This window comes from Peromyscus californicus, unplaced genomic scaffold, assembly GCF_007827085.1.
Source record: "Peromyscus californicus insignis strain IS unplaced genomic scaffold, ASM782708v3 Scaffold_5__1_contigs__length_169319896, whole genome shotgun sequence".
NCBI lineage: Eukaryota > Metazoa > Chordata > Mammalia > Rodentia > Cricetidae > Peromyscus > Peromyscus californicus.
In genome coordinates, this window is record NW_026294573.1 from 93,959,977 (window position 1) to 93,976,616 (window position 16,640).

At 41.6% G+C, this 16,640-nt stretch overlaps 1 protein-coding gene across 1 annotated transcript in view; it reads right to left on the minus strand.

Annotated features, from left to right (window-relative positions):
- Tmem38b (transmembrane protein 38B) overlaps positions 1-8,301 on the minus strand; it is a 43,430-nt gene extending 35,129 nt beyond the window's left edge. The window contains exon 1 of the mRNA XM_052716930.1: positions 8,084-8,301. Within this exon, the coding sequence (XP_052572890.1) occupies positions 8,084-8,195 (112 nt within the window). The 5' untranslated portion in view covers positions 8,196-8,301. The remainder of the gene's footprint in view (positions 1-8,083) is intronic.
- Positions 8,302-16,640: the final 8,339 nt, after the last annotated feature.

The window sequence follows — 16,640 nt, forward strand, 5'->3', positions numbered from 1 at the left end:
TCAGTCTTCCTAATGCTGCAACCCTTTAATACAGCTCCTCATGTTGTGGTGACCCTTCCATCATAACATTATTTCATTGTGACTTCATAATTGTAATTTTGCTGTTATGAATTGTAATGTAAAGACTTATGGAGACAGAGGTTTGCCAAAGGGGTTGTGACCCACAAGTTGAAAACCACAACTCTAAGCTGAGTTCAAAGCTACCCTGAGTCACATAAATTTCAAAACAAAACAAAACAAAAACTTAAAAGCAGAAACAAAAAAGGTCTAAAGGAGATAAGATTTTAAGTATAAAATAAGAAAATAAGATTAAAATTGATGATATAGCCAAAAATGGTGGCACATGCCTTTAATCCCACCACTCAGGAGGCAAGAGGTAGGCGGATCTCTGAGTTCTAGACCAGCCTGGTTTATAGAATGAGTTCCAGGATAGCCAGGGCTACACAGAGAAACCCTATCTAGAAAAAAAAAATTGTACACTACTAACTCAAGCCAAAAACTACAGAAATTAGATGCCAAGACTTAGGAGGAACTAGATCTATTTATGAGACAAATGGAAGTAATTGGGAAAAGATCCAATTCACATAAATAGGCTGATGCTTTTGTGTCTTTGGTTATGAAGCAAAAGTAATCTGGAAAGAGAAGGATGCTACTCTCCTTCCTTGGGTTTAAATAACTACAACTTAGGAGCTGAAGAAATGGCTCAATGGTTAAGAACACAATGTTCTTGCAGAGGACCCAAGTTCAATTCCCACACCCATGCTGGGTGTCGTCTCACAGTCCAGTTCTAGGGAATCTGGAGTTCCCCCTCAGACCTCTGGCTTCCCATGGAAACTGCACTCATGTACACATACCCCTACAGACAGACACTCATACATATAATTTAAAACATGGTAAAAATATATCTAAAGAAGAAAAAAACCTAAAACCCCAGCCAGACAAATATGAGAGGTAGTTCTCCAAACTGTTAGAGAAGAATATTCTTATTACCACACAAAGAAACAATACAAAAATAACCCAGCAAGGCAATTTCTTTTTAGGAGGCAAGGGAGCACACCAAGCAGGAAATCTGATACATTTTTATCCTCACCCTGGAGTGTAAGACCTCTCCACACTGGCGGGGCCACATCCTCAGTCTTTTCCAGTTGGCTGGCTGTAAAACAACTTAAGGTAAGAGGAAAGGGATCTGCCAGCCTGGGCCGTCATATTCTGGGAGTGCATGGGCCTCCCTTATCGAAAGTTTTATCAGGTGAAAGAGATTATAGATTTGCATAGACGTTTTACAGTGTAGGGCCAGTAAAAGATTCAGATTCCTTGACAGAAAGTTTAACAAGCTGGGGAAGGTGTAAGTGCTGTTGACAGAAAAGCAGTTTCTCACAAAACCTTTCATTCTCCAACCTACACTGGCATTTCATAAAACCTACCCAGAGGTTTTACAAATGATAGGATACAAATTCCGAGCAGTGATGTGTTGGCAGAGATGAAAAATAAAACCAGGCTCTTAAGGAAATACAGGTTTGAAAGGGGAGAAAAGAAGAACCTGCTAGGGACAGATCTCAGCTGGTGGAGTATTTGTTCAGCATGCATCGTGAATCCCTGGATTTGATAAATAAAACTAGGTGTGCCGACACAAACCTGTAATCCCAGCACTCACTCAGGAGGTGGAGGCAGGAGAACTAGAAATTTAAGGTCATCCTCAGCTCCATAGCAAGTTCAAAGCTAGCCTGGAGTACACGAGACCCTATCTCAAGAGAAGTGAGCTGGGGGATGGAGCAAAGAAGTCTCACTGTGTCTTCTCTGTGAGCAACCCTAGGTCCTACAGGAACCCACACTGGTCAGATCCTACAGGAACCCACACTGGCCAGATCCTACAGGAACCCATGCTGGCCAGATCCAGCAAATCTTCAGCCTGGAGGGAGTCTGTTGGCTGGTCAGCTTTTGCTTGTTTTTCTATGTTGGCAGCTGAACCCAAGCAGTAGTGAATGCTAGCCAAGTACTCCACTACCAAGCCACATCTCCAGCTCCAGATTTGTTATTTTAATCACCAGCTAGAAAATCTTCCTATTAGTGTCATTGACTCCAGAAACTCTTCTATATGATCCTGAACCAATGGTCTTTTAGTACCTGCTATAATTTAGTTGGCTCACTGTTGTTATTAAAATGCGAGCCTAAACTCTGCCTTCCTTAACATCACACTTACCAGCTGTTGTGCGTGAGGAGCATGAAGCTTTCTTTGCTTCTCTCCTGAAAATCTTTCCTTATGACCAATTCCCACACCCCTCTGTTCACAGACATATGTAATGGCTGCCCCAGAGCCATCTCTGAGCAGGCTGGAGGTCTGCCTGCGGAGTGGGCTGCACACAGCCGTCGCTGTGAGTGTGAAATGGAACTTAACATCTGCCAGCCACACACCAACAGGAGCCTGTCACATCCTCCTCTGGTGGGAGATGGCCAAGCTGGAAAGATCTATGGTAACAGAATTAAAACCACCCACGCTCCCTGCATCACAAAGTCAGTGGTGTTTGTTCCTGCATTTGCTGCCAATGTCCAAATGCAGAGCTTGTTTTTATAGCACATTGTTAAGGTGGATTGTGTGTGTGTGTGTGTGTGTGTGTGTGTGCATGTGCACTCGCTCTGCTGAATGTATTCTAATGATGGTAAGTGTCATTTAAAAATTGCCTGAATTATTTTAATGGCTGGAGAAAAAATTACATTGAATAGAAAGTCAATGGCTACCCACTAATCTGGTAATGTTACACTGATAAGCTGTTTCAGAATTTGGGGGTGGGGGGTGAGACAGGACCTCTTGTTGCCCAGGCTGGCTTTGAACTCATTGTATAGTTCCGGCTAGCCTTAAATTCTTAGGGCCCTGTTGTGGATAGGGGAAGAACTTTGCTATCTGCACATACATGAATTATAGGCTTTACTGTGCTATGGGTTCTAGAGCTCTGGAGAACTGTTTGTTGAGGGCTTTAAAGTGTTATATAGAGTTTGAAACCACCCAGAAAAGACGACCAGATTCAATTCAGATTATAATTGGCCAAATGTATTGAAACTGATAGCAAGGCCGCAGTCTCTAACCCAAATCAGAGATGTGCCAGCCAGAAGCAGGTGAAGGAAGGGCTTCTAAAGGTGAAAACCACAGCACTTCACTCCTGTGGAATTTACAGCTGCGTAAGGAACTGCCTTACTCCCCTTGCACACAGGAGTAAGTGATGTTACAGAAGTCAGAGCAAGCAGCTAATCATTTCACAACAGTTACACAATTCTAGGGAGGGGCAAAGAGTCAAGGCTGCTGGGAACTTATCCTTCAGGAATTTAGGTCAGAGACAAATGGCTAGTAACATGGGTGCCTAGCACAAAATGGAGTTTTCTGCAGCCATCACAACAGCACCGTCAACTCGTAAAGCATGGATCTACTAAGTGATAATGGAGCTGAACTTCGGATGAGACGTGCACACATCAGGCCTTCAGTTCTAGATTAAGAAAAAGAAATGCTAACCACACAGGCAGAGTACACAAGCTAATCACTGTATCTACAGACAAAAGTCTGGACAAATGTATTTTAACAAAATGAAAAGAGAAAAGATACATGAGAACCTATGAAAGTATCACAAGGCATAAGATACACAAAATTCAAAGAAACGCTTAAGAGTAAACTACAGGGTCGGGTGGGGAGAGGGTTCCATTGGTAAAGTGCTTGTCATGTAAACATGAAGACCTGGGTTCAGATTCCCTAATGCCCACATAAAGCTGGGAGCAGCAATGCACACATCCATAACCTAGCACTTGGTGAGCAGAGAAAGCTCTGCGTTCGAGACAACCAGTGAGCTCCAGGTTCAGTGAGAAAACCTGTCTCCACTAGGATGAACAGGGGAGATACCCATCATCGACTTTCGCCTCCTCATGCATTGGCACCTATATGCATGAACACATACAAACTTCATACACACACCAAAAATAAAGGCTAAACTAGTAAAGGATCTAGAGACATACAGATCTACTCTGAGAGACTTAAAAACCTAAAGGAGACAGGTGACTCCTGAGAAAAATGTAAATTACCAAGCAACTTACTTAAAAAAATCATCTTGATCTAAACCTATTTTATGAAAACAGCAGAACCTCGGGGTAGTGGTGGGGCACGCCTTTGATCCCAGCACTCTGGAGGCAGAGGCAGGCAGATCTCTGTAAGTTCAAGGACAGCCCAGTACACAGAGCTAGTGCCAGGACAGCCAGGGCTACAGAAAAAACCTTGTCTCAAAAAAAAAAAAAAAATCTAATATGCAAACACCCATAATAAACATGAATGTAAAAGTTTAGATCACGTATTAACAATTCAACTCCCAATACACTAAAATAATACATAAAGCAAGCTAAGTTTATTCCAAGAATATAATGATTCATAATTTTTCAAATTAATTCTTGTGCAGCTGGGCAGTGGTGGTGCACGCCTTTAATCCAGCACTTGGGAGGCAGAGGCAGGCGGATTTCTGTGAGTTCGAGGCCAGCCTGGACTACAGAGTGGGTTCCAGGAAAGGCGCAAAGCTACACAGAGAAACCCTGTCTCGAAAAACCAAAAAAAAAAAAAAAAAAAAAAAAAAATTACATTCATGTAATCGACATTACATTTCCACATGAAAAACAAAACAATATATATATATAATATATATATATATTATATATAATTATTTACCTCAATAGATTTCTTTGGGGTGTTTTGTTTTGTTTTGTTTTGAGACAAGGTCTTGGTATGTAGCCCAAGCTCACCTTCAGTCCAGTCCTCCTGTCTGTACCTCTCAAGTACTAGGATTACAGACATTTACCAATCCTGAATCAATAGATTTTTTTTTTTTTTTTTTTTTTTTTTTTTTTTTTTTGGTTTTTCGAGACAGGGTTTCTCTGTGTAGCTTTGCGCCTTTCCTGGAACTCACTTGGTAGCCCAGGCTGGCCTCGAACTCACAGAGATCCGCCTGGCTCTGCCTCCCGAGTGCTGGGATTAAAGGCGTGCGCCACCACCGCCCGGCGATTTTTTAATTAAAAAAAAAAACTTGATAAAATTTGTCACCTTCTCTGTTTGGGTGGTAAAGAGGAGCAACCTAGAGACTTAACAAATACAATAAAACTGTCTTACAAGATGCCTCCAAAAAGCCTATGGAAAACATCACATTTCGTTAAACATTAGGAGCATCCTCACTAAAATCAGGAGTAAGGTGGGAACTACAATCAGCATTACTGCTGGTCACTCTGTACCAGGACTGATGTTTCTCCTAAGGAGGCTAGAAAAAGAAATGTGGGTTCTTGGCTACAAGCAATATGGCAAGCTTAAGCTAAAGAGAATTTACTGGAAGAATTTCAGTAACTGCCAAAAGAAATGCAAGGCTGAAGAAAACAAGTAAATACTAGGGACCTGCAAAGGGCCATGCAGAATGGTCTCTGTAAGAGGGCAAGCCCTTCAGTTAGTCACTCTGCCGAGATCACTGAGTTCCAAGGGCCCTTTGGAATAATTCATCACTGAGATTCAAAGACTTTCCAAGAAATACCCATCTACCACCAAATGGTTGCAGAGCAATTAAGAAGTGTGTGTGGGAGGGTGCAATGGAGCGTAGTATTCATGGGAAGCAGAGGACATCATCAGTGTCCTACTCTATCACTTTCCATCTTATTCCTTCCCGACATGGTCTCTCTCTGTACCTGAAGCTAAGCTCCAACAATCCTCCTGCCTCTCCCAACCCCCACAGAGCTGAGTTTACAAGCACATGTAGCTATGCACAGCTTTTCACATAGGGACAGGGGATTCGATCTCAAGTCCTCAGGCCTGTGCAGCAAGCGTTCTTACCCACTAAGCCATCTCTCCAGCCCCAAATGCTTCCTTTGTAACTAAAAACCATAATAAAAGGCTGGAAATATGGTTCAATGGTTAAGAGCACTTACTACTCTTACAGAGGACCTGATTCAGTTTCTAGCACCCTCAATGGATGGCTCAGAAATACCTGTAAAGCTAGCATAACTCCAGCTCCAGGGAACTCTGACCCAGTGGCCTCTGCGGGCACCCGTACTCATGTGCACATACACACACAAAAAATTAAAAATAAAAATAAATGTATTTAAGAGAGCATAAATCAGCACTTCTATAATCCTCAGCATGAGACCAACCTTCCTGAAACAATATATAAAGCCTAAAAGTCATAAAGGAGATCTGTCTATAAAAGTACGTCTGTCTATAAAAAAGAAAATAGATTTAACCATGAAATTTTTAAAACTTCTGCACTAAAAGCTAAAATTTAACGAGAGAAAAAAATAAAACAAAAAGCTTTAGCACTTCCAATAGAATGTCCATGACGCATGAAGAGAATCAACAAAGTAAAACAACAAGCTACATCCCGACAGAACAGGGAAAAGATATTAGGCATTTACAGGAATTAAACACAAATGACCAATAAGACCAAAGCAGCACACACATTAATAACCAGGAAAAATGCAAATGAAAACTATTTTCTGACTATGAAAATAACAAGAGGTTGAGGACTGACAATAATCACTACTGTTAACGTTAAAGGGCACTCTAACACACTCCCTGCTTACATAGGCATTCTCCTGTGAACGCAATCGTTTACTAGTATTGGGAGAAAAGCATGTTTCCCTCCATGTCTATTGGCATTCAATTATCCAAGTGATTCTCAAAACCTGGAGTCTCAAATTTTGGATTTCTATACACCCTGAAATTTAGAGAAGGCATGCACGGGGTGCCAGGGTTTGGAAGAAGGGACTACCAAGGGGCCAAGGGGATTTGGAGAAGATGAGAAAAAATACGTTATATTTTAATCATGACCATGGTTAATCATGTAACTTTGTGATTAAAAAAATAGTGAATATACTTATGTAAATAATATCCTTAAAAAAATGACATTAGAAATGGCTCAGTCTGGAGCTACACTGAGTGGGAGGGCATTACCCTAACATTACCTCCAGTAACAACAAAAGGCCTAGAGTGTTAGTTTACATTTAGCATTTAGAAATGTCAACAGTTTTTAAAGTTTCTACATACTAATTTTAAAATAATGCATTAAATGTTAAAATAATGTGTTCTTTACTAAAATAACTATTTCCCAAAGCCCAAACTATTTCGTGAGAAAAGGCACACTGTTGTGTATTTGGGCAATCTCCTTAACGTCTAGCTTCAAACAGGCACAGCTGGCTGACCCCATCATTTGTTTCCATCTCTTACAACACTGTAAGCCACAGAGCCCCTGGGAAACTTCACTGCACAGTCCTAAAGACAAGGAAGACGTGAAGAACTTCTGACTATCATGAAAACAATGAATTTTTACACCGTGTGACAGGAAAGCACGTGAAAAGTGAACCACACTTCGAGAACATCTGATTTAGTCAATACAAGATACTATCAGATTTCAGATGTGGAGTAGTATTTAAAAAAATGTAGTTCTTTTTTAATCGGAGAAGCATTAGCCCTTGCAGATGCTCTGTTCTTCAAACAATGAGTGGGACTTAGAAATTCTCAAAACACGTAAAAGAGTCAAGGATTTAGAAGTCAGTAGTCCCTAAGAGGTAAGACAGTCATCCTCAAGCCTTCACACTTCACCTGCTGGACAAGGCAAGGCAGCAGATAGCAGGAAGGCGGTGAAATGCCTGACCCGCAAAGACAGAGACTCAGAACAATAATGGAAACGTGGGGTAACTTTAAAAGTAAAGCCAGTGAGAGACAGGAAATCAAACATTGCCCTCTGGTCACATGGTTCATGAAACTCAAGGTTGTGAAAACCACATCACATCCCCACACGGTTCACACAGATGCTAAACTATGCCAAGTGACTGTTAACCTGTACCACGTCTCTAGTGACTGAGAAAACGCAAAGCCACCCACTCGTGTGGTTTAACACGCGAGCACGGTGCTAGGTGCCCCCTGAGGCGTTCTGTTCAGGGCTCTGCATCATTTCCCTAAGACGAGGTCAGAGTCAGGTGGTCCGTACCGGGAGGTGGGCCACCCGGGATTCAGGAGTCCCTGTCTGGGCCATCCCGGCACTGACTACGCGGAACCGGAGCGCAGCGGGCCCCTTCAACTCACCTGGCCGCTGCTTCAGCGCCATCACCGACACCAGGTAGTGGGCGACGTCAAAAAAGGGGAACATGGACGTGCGGGAGAAGGCCAGGGTCAGATCATCCCACGGGTATTCCATGACGACGACCGACCCCGTCGGCCCCAGCAGCCACGGCTGCCGGTTCCCCTCCCGCGGCGGGGTTGGGGGAGGGGACGGCCGCGCCAGCTCCAGCCCTGCGCGTGCGCTCTGGCGCCCAGGGGGGTGGCGAGGGGCGGGGCCCTGTATGGGGGCGGGGCCGGAGCCGGAACGAGAGGCGGGGCCAGCGAATTATGGGCTTACGTGGGCCTTGGCCCTGGTTCTCCTAATAAAGATTTGGCATCTTCTCTGTGTGAATCTGTGCCAACTGACCCAAGGGGCCACTCTCAGAGTCAAATTTCTTTATGTAAACGATGCCATTCGCCTTTCATTAAACAACTACGATGTAACTCACTTTGTTGCCTACTAAAGATATGAAAAAGAAAACAAAGTTTTATCCATAGCCTCATGAAACTTGCGCTTTCCCAAGGGGGCCTTTTCTTTTTTTTTTTTTTTTTTTTTTTTTTAAGGATGCACAGAATTTCACAAAGCGTAAAAAGCATGGATGCCATGCCAAGGCAGTTGGTTAGGGAAGACCATTGCAGGGAAATGCATAACGTATTAAGAGCTGGTCTGCAAATACTAGGAGGTATTTTGGCTAGACTACAGACTGAGAATGAAGTTAGAAAAGAAGTTAAAAAAGAAAAGAAGTAAAAGCCTTTCACAACAAAACCGAGGTGTTTTAAACTCTTGATCAATCGCTACATTGCATTCAATCTTGTTTACCAAAACCCATACCATTGTGCTAAATTGGGTTATTCTGGTAAAGAAGATGGGCAAGGCGCTGATGTTGCAATCCAGCTCCAAAGATTAGTGGAAAGAGGTGAGGGAAATCAGAGTATACTCACAGGTCCAAGACAAAAGTTAATAGATGTGGGTCTTAAGGACAGAGACCCAGATAGAGAAAGACTGTCCAAGATGAATGCAAACTCCACTTGTAAAGGCAGCAAACAGAGGCAAGTTTGAAGAAACAAGGAAAGGAGCAATCTGGGGAAATTATTTATAAAAAGAACTAGAAATAAAGGAAAAGAAGTAAGTCTGGGTAAGAAAAAAGAGTGAGTTTGGCACTTTTTTATTTGACAAGCCAACAGACGGTGCTGTTACCTGGAATACGTAAACACAGGAGCTATTATTGAAGGAAGAAGTAGATGACTGCTCTAAGTATTACTGCTAAGGGCGTTTCACCTTTTTCCTCCTGAATTTAACCTTTGTTATTAACTCAGTTAGCAAATGTTACCTACACACATGCTTTGTACCAAACACTAGATACTAGAGGCAGTGTCCTTAACACTAGGTGCTTAAAATGTAAAAAAATAAAAGAAAAAAAAAGAAAGAAAAAAGGTAATAACTGCGTTTCATAACCTACTATGAAACAATAGCCTTACTAAAATACTTTTCTGCTTTCTTTTCAAAGCAAACACTTTCTAAACAAAAACATTTTTTTTAACCTCTGCCACACTTTGGTTTTTTTTTTTTTGGTTTTTCGAGACAGGGTTTCTCTGTGTAGCTTTGCGCCTCTCCTGAAACTCACTCTGTAGCCCAGGCTGGCCTCGAACTCACAGAGATACGACTGCCTCTGCCTCCCAAGTGCTGGGATTAAAGGCGTGCACCACCACCACCTGCACACTTTGTTATAAAAATAAAATAAGAAACACTCAAGGTTTTATTAATTCTTTTCATATGTTTTAGAGGTTCCCTGACATTTGTTTCACCACACAAGTGTGAAAGTAAACTTAGCCACATCTGCCTAGTACCTGAAGACAGTGTTAAGACCTAAAGGAAATGAACTAGTAATATCACACACAGAAAAGTTCTATCCAGATTTTGTCTGTGCCTATTGTATTGGCATCTGGTCACTACATAGATTATTCAGTCTAATGGAATGCTGCATAGTTGAGGGAAACGGGGAATGAAAGAGGGAAGACTTGGAATAGAATAGAAGAAAGGCAAGATATAGAAAGTTTGTCACCGGCGGTGGTGGCGCACGTCTTTAATCCCAGAACTCGGGAGGCAGAGGCAGGCAGATTTCTGTGAGTTCAAGGCCAGCCTGGTCTACAGAGTGAGTTCCAGGAAAGGCACCAAAACTACATGGAGAAACCCTGTCTCAAAAAAACAAAAACAAAAAAAAAAAGAAAGAAAAGAAAAAGAAAGAAAGAAAGTTCATCTGGGAGCATCCAGACCTTTTCTGACAGTCTGAAAGTGATTCACAAAAGTTGCTGATAAAATAAATCCAAACAAGTATACACCTTAGAAAACAAAGCTGGTCTAATCAGACTAGCATCTAAGGGATTTTTGACTCAAGCTCTTCAAAGCATTTTTTAGTTCAGAAATATGTGAAACTAGTATTTCCTAAACCAGGTTTCTCAACAGTAGCACCATTGGCATTTGAACTGAGAATTCTTTTTCATTTGGGACTGCCCTAGGCATTATAGGATATTTAGTAGTATCTCTGGTACAAGCACACATGCATGTACACACACACACACACACACACACACACACACACACACACACACCCCAGTTGTGATGATCAAAAATATCTCCAGACATTTCGAAATGTTCCCAGAGTAGGGAGGATTATAAAATCATGCACAGTCCAGAACTACACTGGTAAATGAATAAGGGTCTGTTAGCAGAATGTGTTTCTATTAATACAAACATTGTAGTCATGCTGTAAAATTAACCAGCAGGTTAATTCTAGATCTACTCTCATAACCCATTTTAGTCCCAGCTTGTTCGTGTTTCTTCGTGGTTCAATGTCTGTACTCAGCATCACAAATGGCATTTCCTTCTCTCCTGCAATACTGCTTCTTAGCCACTGGGTGGCATGCCTTTCATTTTGAGGAATCCACATTTTATATATATATATATATTTTTTTTATATATAATGAACCATGAATAGTGTAAGAAAAGAAACTCTCATATTGAAGGGACTGATTGCACTTCTAAACTTTAGTATGCTAGATAGGCATTTTGTCTAAAGTTATGTTTTACTATTTAATATTTAAGTACACTTGTTTATTATGTGTGTGGAGGTATATGTGTGTAGAAGCATATGTGCCTCAGCATGTATATGGAAGGAGTCAGTTCTCACCTTCCACCATGTGGGTCCCATGTATCAAACTTGGGTCCTCAGGATTGGTGGCAGATGCCTTTACCCACCTGAGCCATCTCAGCACCTCATCTAAAGTTATTTTAATAGCCATTTAATAACTGCCCTGTATGAATCATATTATAATAACACATGACACATAAACACATGTACTTTGAATTTAACCTTTTTAATGTTCAGAATTATAAAGGACAGTTAACTAGAGAATGCTGGTCACACTCAACATACCTACCACTTCCGATCAGCACAATGACATTTCAGTGATTAAGTTGGTCTGAGAATCCCCCTGTACTCAGTATGTATTTGGTAATAACTTTGATGTTATGTCTGGGAAAATATGACTCCTTATTTCCCACACTTGAAATGAAAATCTTTTTCTCTAAGCATCAGTATCATTCATACTTCCAGTAAATATAAACTACTAGACTAAAAATATTCTCCAAGTGCAAACTTTCCTAAGAAAAACCTGAGGTCACCAAAGGGAAGGATCTCATTTCATCAAAGCTGAACTGCCAGTCAGTCACCAGTGAGGTAGCTGCCAGTTCTCCATGGTTCACCACGCTTAGCAATCTATCTCTGCTCAAGAGTAATAGAGACCATTAAGTTCATAGGTTGTTAAAATTGGAACATGTACACTTGAAGAAAATAAAAGTCTTTGGGGGCCCAAAATATGGCTGAATGGGTAAAAGTCCTGGATGCACAAACTGATGACCTGAGTTCAGTCCCCAGAACCCACAGGGATAGAAAAGCATCAACTCCCACAAGAAGTTGTCCTCTAAGTTCCACATGGCTGCCTTATCAAGCAGGTGCCTGTGTGTGAACGCCCCCCACATATAACAACAACAACAACAATAATAATAATGTGTGGTTTGAATAAACATGGCCCCTTATAGGCTCGTAGAAAGTGACACTTAGGAGGTGTGGACTTGGTAGAGTAGATGTGGCCTTGTTGGAGGAAGTATGTCACTGGAGGTGGGCTTTGAGGTCTCAGATGCTCAAGCCAGGCCCAGAGTCACTCTCTCTTCCTGCTGTGCGCTGATCCAGCTGTAGAACTCTCAGCTACCTCTCCAGCACTATGTTTGCCTGTGTGTCACCATGCTTCCCAATATGACAACAATGGTATAAAACTCTGATCTGTAAGCAAAACCCAATTAAATGTTTTCCTTTATAAGAGCTGCTGTGGTCATGGTGTCTCTTCACAGCAATACAACTTTGTTGAAGACAACTGATGATGATAATGGTGATGATGATACATAAAATAAAATAAAAATTTTAGGCCGGGCAGTGGTAGCTCATGCCTTTAATCCCAGCACTCGGGAGGCAGAGGCAGGCAGATCTTTGTGAATTCGAGGCCAGCCGAATTCCAGGAAAGACGCAAAGCTACATAGAGAAACCCTGTCTCGAAAAACCAAAATAAATAAATAAATAAATAAATTTAAGAAATTTCCAGGACAGATAATAAGTCATTCTGGGAAGGCTAAGCAAAGTAAAGAAGTTACTGAACCCCATGAAACTGAGGACAAGTTGAACATTAGATCCAAGAAGGAAAAAAAAGCAGGACATTTCTTGACCCAATAACAGAGAGGGTCAGGGCCTTGTCTCCACTACCGACTATATTCAGTGCCAACATTCCTTATCCTGTGCTCCTCCCCCATTCAACATCGCCAGGAGACATAGCCTGCCTGACATGAGGAAGAAAGATGTCCTTTCCTGGTTAATATGCTCTTGGGTGGAAGCTGGATCACATGGTTAAGATGCAAGACACTGTTATGTATCTGAGGCAATCTCTGAGCAAAGAGAAAGAGAGAGAGCCACCCCAAAAGGTTTCTCTTTCTCTCTCTCTCTCCTTTCTTTCTTTTTGTGATACAGAATCTGACATAACCGAAACTGGCCTTGAAAACTCACTATGTATTATTATTATTATTATTATTATTATTATTATTATTATTATTGAACTTCTAATCTTGATAATCTTCTAATCTGGTTTTCTGTGGTGTTGGGGCTCAAGCCCAGGGCTTCAGTGCATGTTAGCAAGCCCTCTACTAACTAACCTATGACCCCAGCATACATTATCATTTTCTTTAACCCATTTATTTTAAACTAGTGCTAAAGAGAGAATGCAAAGAAAGACAGTAACGAACTAGACTTTTTTATTCTTTACCACCAGTTCCTCTTAAGGACACTGTTAGTACAGTTATTTTCTCATGTTGGACAAAGCTCAAACACTACTAAGGTGTTCCTTTCCTGATGGATGCTACAGCAGTGAAAAGGCCAGGTGAGAACCAAGACCTTTGAAGAAGCGTTAGTAACTCATCATATCCTTTAACATTATCCAGAAGATCCCATTGCATTCTCCTCATTTGGAATACTAAAGAAAAAGTTCATAACAGTTAAAAACATCAATGTTCCCTCCCAGCAGCTCAGAGGTACCTGTCCAAGTCAATGAGGGAAGGAAGTAAGATGACTCCATTGTCTCTCAGCTTCTCTCCTCCCCTTCCATCTTCTATTTCTCTGTAGTCAGGACGCTCAGTGGGCAGATGGAGGGCACAATTAGAGAAGAGGAATAAGACTTCCGTGGTAGTCTGAATGTATTTGGCCCCCATAATCTCATAAGGAGTGGCACTATTAGGAGGTGTGGCTTTGTTGGAGTGGGTGTGGCCTTGTTGGAGGAAGTGTCGCACTGTGGGGACCGGCTTTGAGGTTTCATATTCTCAGGATACTGCCCAGTTGATTTCCTGTTACCTGCAAGATGTAGCAGTCTCAGCTCCAGCATCACCTCTGCCTGCACGCTGCCATGCTCCTCACCATGTTGATAATTGACTGAACATCTGAAACCATAAGCGAACTGTGTCTTTTCACAGCGTAAGAAACCCTAACTAAGACAACTTCCCATCTGGTAAGTGTTGTCATAAGGTTGGTTTGGGTTTTCCTTTGAGTCTTGTTTTCTGTTGTTGGTAGCTTTCTTAGGCAGGCCCCAGTGCTAACTCATTCACAGGGTATATTTGTGTGTTTGCTGTTGATGCCATAGACCTCCATTACCAAGGATTCTTGCTGTCTACAGTTATAACAGACACCACATGTGATGAATCCAACATGCATATCCTCTGCGATTAGATTAAAAATTAAATGTGGCTTGCCCAGCCTCTCAGGAAGGGGTATAGTTATTCAAGTATTGGCAAACTAAATGAAAGGGGAATTCTGTTATCAGCTTCTGAAACTAAGAGAAGAAGAACAAAGAGGAAAGACTGATACTGTCCACCCTCAAGAGCTGCCATAAAGCTGTAGGAATTAAAACGCAATAGTAATAATGAAAGGACAGAAAATAGATCAATGAGAGGGGAAAAGGTAATCACCCTGATAAGAGAGACCTATGCCCTTGTCATGGCCTGTCTTCAGCCTTGAGTAGCCATCTTGTGACCATGAGGGAAAATAGCATATAACCAAATGTATCAGTTATGCCTCTCTGACCTTCTGTTGTTTGAGATAAAATAGTCCTTTATCTGTTTAAAGAGAGTTTGGATGGGGGAAGGAAGGTGCATCTTTCCTCACAGAGAAGTAGGAAAGAAAGCATTCTACTCTCCGAATTCCCTTCCATGGATTTCCCTTTAGCTTTCTCACTGCGTAGACTGTTGGTGGTGAAGATCCCAGGAGCGGCTGTTAACTTTTATTCATCCTGCATAGACAGGCTAGCTTCTCATTTGAGAATGCGGAAGCAGCATCTTTTGTCTTAGGGCTCTAAGGAGAATGCTAAGGAAATGAGTCCCAGTTAACAGCTTCTGCTCCAGAAAACGGGAAAAGGATGGAGATGACAGAAAAGGTTGGAAAGAAAATCCATACATATACAGCTGAGTCCCCACAAGATGCTTGTGATTTGTGTAGGTGGTTGTATTTACTCGGCACTCCAGCAACGTGAACAAAATGAGTACTTAATGCTTGGACAAATGAGAAGGATCCTACATGGGAATTCATAAAGGTGTCTGGATACAGGCAATTCCTCCAGAAAATGGAGAAGTCGGGATCACTGGCTTCAGCATCTGCTTCCTGTTTTGTTTTCTTCTCGAGACAGGGTATCACTGTGCAGATCAGACTAGCCTGGAACTCACTGATATGCACCTGCTTCTTCCTTCTGAGTGCTGGGATTCAAGGCATGCACCTTCATGCCCAGCCCTTCAGCACCTGCCTCTTAACTCCTGTGTCTCAAAACAGGAGAAAACAGATCATCCACCTTATGGAGCAGTAGGATGAAAGCGACAGAGATGAATCTCTTGCATTTCCACCATGAGAACTGGATATCAGAATCAATGGGATCCAGAAACAGATCCTTTGAAAATAGATCCAATGCAAGTGGGTTCTGATGCCTACCAGTAACAGAGGGAAATCATTCTATTGAAAGCTGTCCATGTAACAAGTATCCACAAATACATATCCCATTGCTTGAGACCAAAATAGCATAGCTTTCTTATAGAATATGTATGTATACATCACACATCGCCTAAGCCAGTTCAAGTCAGTGTTCAGTTAGCAGAATCGTCATGCATGGATGGGTAGAATATAAATTCCAAGGACCACTTCAATCACTATATGTTCTTTAAATCTCTGTAAATCTTGTGAAATATCAAATCTGAAAAATGTGAGAGTCTATCAGTAACATTATTCATGAAGCTGGATCCTCTTAAGGTTTTGTTTGAAAAGCTGATGGTAAGTTTCCTTAGCTTAAAGAAACAACTAAGAAGCTGACTGTGATGGCATGCATCTAGAAGCCCAGTGCTCAGGAGGCCACTGAACTCTAGGCCAACGAAGGCTGCATAATGAGACCCTGTCTAAAACTAAATAAGTGAATAAATGTGAACATAAATAAATAAGAACTAAGGAGAATATTTTAATAGCAGAGTTTCTTATGGGAATCTAAGAAAGGGATAATTTTCCAAAGTCATTTAAACTCGGAAAATCCATGCCCAGCCACCCCCTAAGCAATTTATTAAACTGGAGTATAGCTTTAAAAATACTATTTAAGCTTTTCTTATTTCCGTTATCTCAGGTGAAAATCAGGTGAGTTATAGTGTTCATTCACCTAATGAACACATATCTCATCTTTCAGATGGGGCCCAACAGATTATAATAGGAAAGTCCTTCTCTATCCTTTGGCTCCCTGTTGGCACTACCCTACAATTAGCAGCATATCAGTTTCATCCTTGACGACCAAAGGCCTTGGACAAAATGTCTCATCTCATGTAGTGTGGTAATAGCATAGCACACAGAGCTCTGTCTGCAGTCGGAACAGCCACTCCCTGTAGTCTAATATGGAGGGCTGTGGATCAACCTCTACAAGTCTGTCT